This window comes from Hibiscus syriacus, unplaced genomic scaffold (genome assembly GCF_006381635.1).
Source record: "Hibiscus syriacus cultivar Baekdansim isolate YM2019G1 unplaced genomic scaffold, ASM638163v2 tig00111330_pilon, whole genome shotgun sequence".
Lineage (NCBI taxonomy): Eukaryota > Viridiplantae > Streptophyta > Magnoliopsida > Malvales > Malvaceae > Hibiscus > Hibiscus syriacus.
In genome coordinates, this window is record NW_024063059.1 from 624,833 (window position 1) to 635,993 (window position 11,161).

The 11,161-nt window shown below is 30.4% G+C and overlaps 1 protein-coding gene across 1 annotated transcript; it reads right to left on the reverse strand.

Annotated features, from left to right (window-relative positions):
* Positions 1-1,203: 1,203 nt before the first annotated feature.
* Positions 1,204-4,298, reverse strand: LOC120158604 (transcription factor MYB3R-5-like). Its single transcript, XM_039169429.1, has 8 exons — positions 4,247-4,298; positions 3,697-3,875; positions 3,536-3,590; positions 3,254-3,311; positions 2,680-2,774; positions 2,487-2,590; positions 2,289-2,417; positions 1,204-2,122 (listed from the first exon to the last, which is right to left on the reverse strand). Exons 2-8 carry the CDS (start codon positions 3,819-3,821, stop codon positions 1,360-1,362), a joined length of 1,329 nt encoding a protein of 442 aa, XP_039025360.1. The 5' UTR covers positions 3,822-3,875; positions 4,247-4,298; the 3' UTR covers positions 1,204-1,359.
* Between the last annotated feature and the right edge of the window lie 6,863 nt (positions 4,299-11,161).

Sequence of the window (11,161 nt, forward strand, 5' to 3'; positions counted from 1 at the left end):
TCACGGATGAAGACAGAATTCCAAGTCGAGAAATAAAGTATAGGAGGCAATTTCATAATTATCTCATAAATACTTAAATTCTATATAGAAATTAAATATAAAAAATTCTTGGGTTCAAGGGGCAAGAACCCCTCTCAAACACTACATAGTTTCGTCCCTGATTGGAACTTACACTTTTGTGTTTGGTATATTTTTGCTTGTTAAATGACTTACACTATGAAAATATGTTATATTTTATCTTCAAATATGTTATTCATTAGTGGATTAAATGATTTTTACACTATGAAACGCTTGAGAATGGAGGAGTGTATTTATGTGTTAAGGTATCTTTCGGCGTTTTTGGCCCATTACTGCAACTAAAAAAAATTAAGGTTTTAGGGTATGTGAACTTTTAATTTGAGATCTACGATGTTTGTTATAGTATTTAACGAGTTCATCACGTCAAGGTGACGAGTTTGCCCAAATAATATTTTTTATACAAACTCGTCACCTTAAGGTGACGAGTTCTAATAAAATATAATTTTTTTTATTAATTTTATCACATCAGGGTAAAAATTTAAAAAAATATATATATATTTTTTTATTGAAACTCCTTATCTCGAGGTGGAAAGTTTCATATATTATAACATGTCGTAGATCCCAAATATATTTACCTCGAGGGGATGAGTTTCCTAATTTTTTTCTAGGATGCCATAATGGGCCAATTTCACCGTATCTTTCTTCCATAAACTTGTTTCCTTCCATCTCAATAAAAAAATTGAAATTACGGTAAATAATAAAATTTTAGATTATTTTTCAAGTTATCTTAACTATGTGTCGGGATAATGCCTTGTGCTTTTGTTGAAGAAATTTTATAATAAGTCATGTTAAATGAAGTATAAAATAAATATATTTTTATAATTACAATAAATCATGTAAGTATAAAATTATGAAATAATAAGATAATAACAATAAGAAGAAAAGATTCATTTTTGGGAACAAACACGAAGGGATTTCTTATCAAAATGAAGTTTGTTAAGTGTTTCTGTTCAAAAAAATGTGCAAGGATTTTAGAGAAACAGAAAATACTATAAAGTCACCAACTCACCATTTGTTTTCCTAGTTATTGTCGTATAGTTGTAAAATCCAATGCAAAAAAGAAAAAGAAGACACTTGATCCCAATAATCTACAACTTTCTGCTCGTATGGCAGTTCATATTATTAGGTATTCAACTACTATAAAGCTTCAAAACTATGTTGCTCCGGTTTTTCATTTTTCTTGTTGGATATAGGGATATTGGACACCTATCAGTATCTGATTCTCACATTTCTTCCGCATTCAAAACCCGAAAAAGACCTTACAGGAGAGGAGGCAGCGTATTAAGAGGCGTTATCATTCCAAGCCTTGTTGCAATTTCTCTTCCTTATGATAGAGGGAGTGTTCTTGAAGGTCATTGCAGAAATCCTCAGTATATCTTCTGGACTATATCTGTTGGGACAGAAGCTTCCTCCGAGTTTACGAGGAGTAGAGTAGCAAACCGAACCTTTTAAATGCTTATCTTGATCCCTTACAGAATTCTCCACCAGAGATGGCTCATTATGCAACAAGAACTCACTTGAGTTCACTGTATCTTCCGGAGATTTGAAAGCTAAGTAACTTGATGGAGATTCGATTGATATCGAAGAAATAAGATCATAACTATCCTGAGAATCTATTCTGCATGAGGCTGATCGAGGTTCATGTATCTTAGTGATTGAATCATCAATGATACCATCAGTATTGTCATCGTGATGCACTCTATTAAGTCGAGTTTTCTGCTCATATGGCCCTTCCGAAGACCTGTGCATTCTGACATTACTGTCGTCTGCTCTTATTTCAGTTCCTGCTCGATTTCCAATTCTGAGGACCAAATCTAAATTACATGTATCAGTACTATAATCAACAGCACCATTTTGGTTGACAGGTTTTGTTTCATCAAGACCTTGCCTCTCTTCTTTGGCCTTCAAACATTTTGGTGTAACTATCCAGTCCTGAAAATCAGAACATCCTTCATCTATGTCCATTGCATAATGATGAGGCCAGTCCAAACCAAGCTTCTTCTTCAAGGAGCAATTCCAATGATTTTTTATTGCATTATCAGTCCTGTATATTACACGCACACAAAAGAAAGAAAAGATGCAATGCAAGCAAAGTAAATATCAAATGTTAAAAATATATATTCGATATAAATATGGCATTAGCTGTAAATATCGAATGATTTTTTTTCTAAACAATTTTGTCAGCAACTAAAGTTTTAATAAATGCATACCTTCCAGGTAGCAGCTCAGCTAATTTGGTCCACTTGTTCCCATATACTTGATGATAATATGTAAGAATGGCCTCCTCTTTTTCTCTCCATGGATCTTTTCTTATGGATGGATCCAAATGATTGTGCCACCTGAAAAATATATTATTTTTATAACGTAAATCTTAAGCCAACTTCGCAATCAGAATATAATGAGCTGACCTTTCCCTGCATTGCTTGCCTGTGCGACCTCCCAATAACTTTGCAATTACAGACCATCTTCGACAACCACACTTCTCAACCAACTTAGTAATACAATCATCCTCCTGAAATGCAAAAGAACACCAGCCCGATGTCACGTATCAATGATAGAAAAATTTCGAATCTCACGAAATCATATTCTTCAAATTCAAACCTTCTTTGTCCAAGGTCCTTTCAAGATTTGAGGATTGAGGACCTTTTGCCACCGATGTAAGCACTGAATATTTGTTCTTCCAGGGAGAAATTCAGCTGCACGCAATGAACATTAACTAGATTTCCAGAATTGCAAGGAAAATAAGCTGTGCATTTAACCCTTCTCAAATTACTGCTCAAAGTTGGAAGTTTATATCTCAAGTAAAGGCTATAGAGGGAAGGAAAGGCAAGGAACAGTTAGTGCAACTGCTTAGCAGAAGGAATAATATGAAACCTTCATTTATCTTCTTAATAAATCCATCCTTATTTAACAACTAGAAAACTAGTAGCAAAACTAACTGCTCATCTACAGCCAATGGCAGTTTTAGAGAAGCATTGTGCTACAGGATAAGTTTTCGAGATTTACGATCAACCTGAACAGCCATAGCAAATGTGGGAAGTGGGAACAATACCATAAAAAAAATAGGTAGTCAAAAGAAGCTGTAAAGACACATTCTGACCTGAGAAAAGTGTGGGAATTAAGAGAGTCCTACATAGACATGGAAACGGATGAAAGCTGAAAATTTCATACCCACCTATTCTCTTCCAATTCCTTGCATTGCATTTTCTCACAGCTTCCGTCAAAAGATTATCCTGTCCACCCATAATCACGTGCATAGAAATATCAGTAAACATCCCCGAGGTCAAATTCTGGTTCGAAAGAGAGAGATAAAGCCTTAAACCAACAACAATATATTCATCATTTTATTCACTGATCTTAGCCAACTTATGAGTACACTTTCAGATGAAGTCATTAAGCATGAACATACAACATCGAAGTAAAAACTAAAAAGAAATACCAGACTCTAGTGACTAACCTCTTCTTTAGTCCACCCTCCTCTCCCCGACCGTCTAGTTGGACCAGTTACCCTTCTGCTATAGCAATAAAAGCTTACATCAAAATGACAAGTTTTACGCTATTAGTTAATAATGTTTAAGAGAAGCAATTTCATGGGAAATTGTAGTAAAAGGAACATACCCATGAAGAGAAGCTAAATTTGTAGTAGTATCAAAATCGCTGTCGAAAAATGAAGGTGAAGCAAATGTGTCTTCTTCAGTTAAATCTTCATAACACTCTTCTTTCTCCTTCTTGACTTCCACCATAATCTTCCCAACTCAGCTGCCAAGTGTCAACAACAAATACAAATATAAGCTATCCTGTAAATTTTTAGGCAGTCCAAGAAACACACGCGAGTCACATTAAAACAAAAATTAGGGCTCTATTTAATCAAAGGTTTCACCGTGAAAATTTCCTCCTTTCTTTTATGAATATTTTCTCAGCAGAGCCATTAAGTACTTTAACTATCTATGCACACACTACCTAAAAAAATGAAATTATTGAGAATTCTTTTTGCTGGTCTGCCAAGAAAACAGAGTAAAAGAAATGGAACACTGAGTTCTAAACTTGGGAAACCCGTGTTGCAGTTTAGCGATCACAAAAATTTCCCATGGTTTCCAAGCAAGCCAAACATGATCTCTAGAATTGTACATCAAAAAAATCAAAGTGGAGAGAAGAAATCCAAAATTACCTTAAAACAAAATCGAAAAGGAAAACCTCCTCTCTAGCTGAAAACTTTTCCTAGATAATTCCAACCCCAAAATGGAGCAAGAAGTCAAAAGCTAAGATTTAGCAGAAATTTGGGGGTATGCGTTTGTGATTTTCGGGGAGATTGATGAAAATAAAAGTGAAGTAGCGGGAAATTAGAATGCGTTTTTGTTTGCAAGAATTGTAACGGACCTTTTCAGTCTTTAAATGGTATCTCTGTCTTGTTGGAGAAGCGAAAGCAAGCTTACGTTGGAAGATTTTATTAAAAACACAAGGGCAAATTTCAGGTTTAGTATCCCACTATCACTTTTGTTTCATTTGATCACCTAACTACTTTTTTAAAATCACGTTTAATGTTAAGTTTTAATTTCATTTCAATCATTCGTTATTAAAATTTTAATAGAATTACTAATATAGTATTTTTTTATTTTTCAATTAAGACATGATATTATTTTGTGTTAATATGTCAGTATCAATGTTAATTTTTAGCGTTGGATAATCAAAATAAAATCAAAACTAAATGTTATACATAATTTTAAAAAGAATGGTAGGTAATAAAAAATAAATAAAAATAATAATTGAGTACTAAACATATAATTTACTCTTAAAAAATACTTCAACAAAAAAGTCCATGAATTATATCCTTTCTTATTTAAGCCTCTAAACGATTTTATTATCAAAACAAGTCTTTAAATTATTGTATATAACCACAGTTAAATTGATTTTTTCAAAATAAATTCATAATAATGTCTTATTCTTCTTTTTCTTTAAGTCACTAAATAATTATTTTTCAAAATAAATTCATAAATCATATCTTCTTATTTTTTTTCTTTAAGTTACTAAATAATTATTTTTCAAAATAAGTACTATTATATGACATCTCAATGTATTATTAACAAAAGAAATTTTTTTCTAACTAAAAAATGGTTACAAATAATAATTTTAGAACTTATTTTGTCCAAGAAATAGTTGAGGTATTTAAACAAAAAGTGTAATTTAAGGATTTATTTAGGTAAATTATAGCATTGATCACTTAATTATTTACCTCATTTACTTTAAGTATCGATTTTTCAATAGACTACTTAACTATTTAATTGTATATGATTAAGTCATTTTTCGTTAACATTTAAAGGAAATGCTGATGTGGCCATTAATAAAATTTATATAATTATACACTTAGTTCGTAATACTTATATATTATATAAATTTGATCCTAATTTAAATTTAATTCAATAAATTACTCATCCGATCAAAATATGACACATGTCACCATCTGATAACCATATAATTGAGTGAAAAACAATTTAATTCAATTTTGATAAAAAGTTCTTTAAATTTTTATATTAACCACAATTAAAATGTTTATTTTCAAAATAAATTCATAAATCATGTCTTTTTCTGCTTTAAGTTACTAAATAATTTTTTTTAAACTAAGCAACGTCTTATTAATGAAAAAAAATTTTGAAATAAAAAAAATTAGGACTTAAAATGGTTACAAATAATAGTTTTAGAACTTATTTTGACGAAGAAATAGTTGAGTGACTTAAAGGAAAAAATTGTAATTTAAGAATTTTCTTTGGGTAAACTATAACATTGACCACTTAATTGTTTACCCATTTTACTTTAAGTATCATTTTTCAATTTTGTCAGTAGACTATTGAGCTATTTAATTATATACAAGTCACTTGTCGTTAACATTTAAAAGAAATATAGATGTGATAATTAATAAAATTTATATAATTATACACTTTGTCCTCGATACTTATACATTTTATAAATTTGATCATAATTTAAATTTAATTCAATAAATTAACCTTCAAATCAAAGTCTGACACATGTCACCACTAAATAATTTAATTTAATTTTGATCAAAATAATTCTCAAAATTATTATGTATAACCACAATTAAATTGTTTTTTTCAAAATAAATTCATAAATTATGTCTATTATTGCTTTAAGTCACTAAATAATTTTTTGTCAAAATAAGTACTTAATTTTATATGACATCTCAACGTCTTATTAACGAAAGAAATTTTTCTAATTAAAAAAATAGCGCTTAAAATGGTTGCAAATAATAGTTTTAGAACTTATTTTGACTGAGAAATAGTTGAGGGACTTAAAGGAAAAGTGTAATTTAAGGATTTTATTTGGGTAAACTATAGCATTGACCACTTAACTATTTACACATTTTACTTTAAGTATCAATTTTTCAATTTTGTGAATAGATTAATTAACTATTTAATTATATCCAATCAAACCACTTGCAATTAACATTTAAAGGAAATGTTGACGTGGCAATGAATAAAATTTGTATAATTATACATTTAGTCCTTAATACTTATACATTATATAAAATTGATCCTAATTTAAATTTAATTTAATAAATTAACCTTCCAATCGAAATGTGACACATGTCACCACCTGATTGAGTGAAAAGCGTATGAATTTTAAATAGGGGTGTGAGAATTCATGCGTCCATAAATCTAGCATGGGCGCATCTCAACCATTGCACTAGTCTCTCTATTGCATCAATTGTTACAACATTATTTATATATCTTATTATCACTAATGATGGGAAAAAGAGATTAAAATTATCCCAAGAAAACTTTAGTCAAAATAAGTACCTAATTTAATATGACATCTCAACGTCTTATTAACGAAAGAAATTTTTCTAAGTAAAAATTTAGGACTTAAAATGGATATAAATAATAGTTTTGGAACTTATTTTGACTGAGAAAAACTTGAGGGACTTAAATAAAATGTGTAATTGAAGGATTTTATTTGGGTAAACTGTAGCATTGACCATTTACCTATTTACCCCTTTTACTTTAAGTATCGATTTTTTTTTTAATTTTGTCAATAGATTACATAACTATTTAATTATATCCGATCAAATCACTTGTCGTTAACATTTAAAGAAAATGTCGATGTGGCAATGAATAAAATTTGTATAATTATACATTTAGTCCTCAATACTTATATATTCTATAAATTTGATCCTAATTTAAATTTAATTCAATAAATTATCCCACCAATCAAAATGTGACATGTGTCAAAACCGGATTGAGTGAAAAACGTATGGAGTTTAAACGGGGTGTGAGGATTCATGCGTCCATAAATCTAGCATGGGCGTACCTCAACCACTGCACTAATCTCTATATTGCATCAATTGTTACAACATTGTTTATATATATCTATCTTATTATCACTAATGACAGGAAAAAAGAGATTAAAATGATCACAAGAAAACTTGAACTTAGGTCATGGGTATAAAATATTCAATATATAAATATTAAATAAATTTAATAGACAATATGTGATTTAATAATAATATTCAATATATAAATATGAAATAAATTGAATATAAAATATTATTTAAATAAACAATAATATTATTAAGTTTACATTAATTAATATATATTAGATTTATTTAATGGTTTAGGTATTCTATATACAAAATATTATAAATTTATATCAAGTTTGTGGTTTAGCTTAGTGCTAAGTGATATCCACCCTACCTTAATGATTTAGATTCTAATCTTTTTGTGAGCGTTATATATATATATCAATGTTTTTAAAACCGGACCGGACATTGAACCGGTGAAGGTACTGGTTCACTGGTTCAACCGCGGTTGAACCGGATTTTATATAAAATAATATATTTTTTTAATTTTACATAATATTCAAAGCAAATTAATATATGTAACACTTTTTTTAAGTTTACAATATTAAAAGGTATAAAAATATCACAAGTCATAACATATATAAATTAAAAACCATAAAATCAAGTAAAACAAAATGATTCAAATCAACTACAACATAATATATAAAGTAAAACATATTAAATAATAAATATAATTATATAACTATAAACAAAAAAATAAAATTAGGGCTTTAAAAAATCATAACAAATGATGTCATTTGGTTTAATTTAAAAAAAAACAATCTCACATGGCTAAGAAACATATAAGAGCATCCCAAAAGTTTAAAGAGAAAAAATATGAGAACAAAACAATCCCACATGACTAAGAAACATACAAGAGCATCCCAACTTACATCTATAAATAGAGGTAATTGACATTCAAAATCATGGAGCCTTTGGTGAGCACAGAGCGAACTATTCTTTCGCTTCAATTGAGCTCAAATTTTAGGCTTCAATCGAACTTCTAATTTTTTTTTGAGTTCGAGCCTTTTCGAGTTCAAGTTTTAATATTATGTTTCGAGTTCGAGTTGAACTTGATAATTTTTAGCTCGTGAGTTTTTGAGTCGAGTTGAGCTTACTTTTAAAGTTTTCAAGTTCGAGTCGATTTGTCTTGGCTTGTTGAACAAACGACGTCGTTTGGTTTAATTTTTTAAAAAAGAAAAAAAGTGAATCGACGTTTCAAACTGGTTTTACCGGTTTTCAGCCGGTTCTATCAGTTTTCAGCTGGTTCATTGCCATACCGATTTTGTGAGATAACCGGACCGGGCAGGCCACCGGTTCACGATTCAACCGGTTGAACCGGCCGGTCCGGTCCGGTTTTGATAACCATGATATATATATTGCCTTTAATTTATGCTTTTAGTGATAATAAGATATACAAATAATGTTATAACAATTGATGCAATTAAGAGACCACTGCAATGGTTGAGGTGTGCCCATGCTAGTCTTTTGGATGTATGTTTGAATCCTTGAGGACTTGTGGCATGATTTTGCTATTTTCCAAAAATGTTGGCTTAAAACCCAAAAACGTGAAACCTTTTTCATTTGGAAACCCATTTTCTCTATCTCTCTTCAACTTTCCTCTTTTAGGAACTTTTCCCCAAAAAACTTTAAACAACGTTTCATTGTTGATCAAAGCTTCATTTTCGACAACTCTCATACCTTCGTGATCCTGAGTCCACCGATGCCCGTTTTGTAGTCTTTGTCGCCAACATGTGGAGGGGTGAACAATATGATTTTTTTGACAAGTTGATATCCAACTCTCTGTTGTGAACCGAGCTTGGTAAATGATTCAAAATACTTTAAAATGCATTTTAGAAAATTTTTATAATTTTTCCAACCCCAATTATCTCCCCACCCATTTGACCTGATCCGACCCATCTGATCTGACCTGCTTCTAATCCCAACCAGATTTGTCCAGTCAAACTAGACTAAACCATTCTAATCAAATCATTGATAGTTGACCGTTGATCATTGATCGTTATTGACCATTGACCGAAGTTCACTTTGACTGTTGATTTTTTTTAAAACATCCCTCTTAACATTTTTTGACGTCTTGAGTCTTATTTTGTGGTCTGTTTTGCTATATTTTGAACTAAATGCCCTGAATTGAGCCTGTAAAACCAAAAATGCTTAATATTTGTAGTATTTTTGCATATTTATTTGTGATTTGATTATGGAATTGATTTTAGATTATTTTCATAAAGGTACTGGTGATTCACTGATCAAGGGTCGACTAGTCCAGTGCATCCTGTCCAACATATCAGTACAGTCCACATTCTTCGAGAGCTAATCATAGGTTTTTGTAAATTGTTTAATTATAGTTTTTTTAAGATTTTGATACAGTTCTTCCGACTCGTAAGAACTAACACTACCGCTGACTGTGATAGGCATGCACAACAGTAGACTACCCACACTAGACTTCTCAGATCAGTACATGTGTGTTCCTAATGGTGTTACACTACTGTTATGAATTATTTATCGGAATTGTTTTGGAAATTTTGGAAATATTAAACATTCTGAATGCATGATATTTATTTTACCATATCCATTGTGTTCAAATATCTTATTTACATTATATCTCTGGAATAATTTTTGGTTACCGTATTTCTATATTTGATTATGGAATATGACAATTTTTCATGTTTTAATTAATTAAACTACCATTTTCACTCAAATACATGCATATTTACTGTCATTGGGGGTATGATTAGAGGAAGTATCTCAGGCTTAGTCTATGAGTTGTAAGACCTTATCACATGCTTCTCTACTTTGTGCACAAGGTAAGTCCTTGCCGCAGGTCCTTATGCTATCAGTATAAAGTCCTTACCAAGTGTACATGTGGGTGTATGGTTCAAGGGAACCTACACATTCTGGTGTTCGGATGAGGGTAGTGTTCATGTTTTAAAAGTATGTTTTATATAATAATTTTTATTGAAGTATTTATCTTAATGTATTTATACACACCACAAGGAGCTCATTGGGCTTTTTAGCTAACTTTTAAATTTTTAAATTTTCAAATATTATCCGACAATAGGCTAGCAAACTTAGCATCAAGAGGATCGATAGTTCTTCATTTTGTATCATTGTATATTTCTTTATGCCTATTTTTGTTGTATTTGGTAACACAATTTTTTACTATTGTCTTTACGTATCTATATTACTGATATTTTGTCTTTGGACATGTTTGATATAGACTTATGATGTTATTATATGTATATGATTACCATATGAACTTTACCATTGTATATTTCTATATTTTTATCGATAAATGTATTTATTCAGTGAAATAGATTTTTTGTATACACCATGTGACCCCTAGATTCGGTTGTAATATCTAGGTCTTGTTTAGGGAGTTAGACTTGTTGGTATTAGAGATTTTAGTTCTAAACACTCAGACTGTGGATGAGTCCTAAATATTGTACTTTTAGAAGATTTATTTTTTATATTTGCAAACTCCATGTCACCTTATTTTTCAAGTTTAAATATATTTAAGATTTCTGATGGTAGTCTAACTTGAGTTTAAATTCTTTTTTAGAGCCTTGTAGACTTTTTCAATGAGTGGTCGAGGTTGTAGGCCAGTTCTTGGTCATGGTCGCGATCGAGCAAATCAACCTTCTATTTTTATAGAGGACCTGATGTTAGTTAGAGATTCTCTTACTCCACATGTTCATCCGTCTACTTTCCGAGATAATC

Excerpts from the sequence above, each read along its gene's own strand:
- LOC120158604 (XM_039169429.1), bottom strand. The coding sequence starts at position 3,821 with ATGGTGGAAGTCAAGAAGGAGAAAGAAGAGTGTTATGAAGATTTAACT. Across the intron at positions 3,591-3,696 it reads AATTTAGCTTCTCTTCATGG|AAGGGTAACTGGTCCAACTA; the intron begins GTATGTTCCTTT and ends TTGCTATAGCAG. Across the intron at positions 2,123-2,288 it reads GCTGAGCTGCTACCTGGAAG|GACTGATAATGCAATAAAAA; the intron begins GTATGCATTTAT and ends TGTAATATACAG.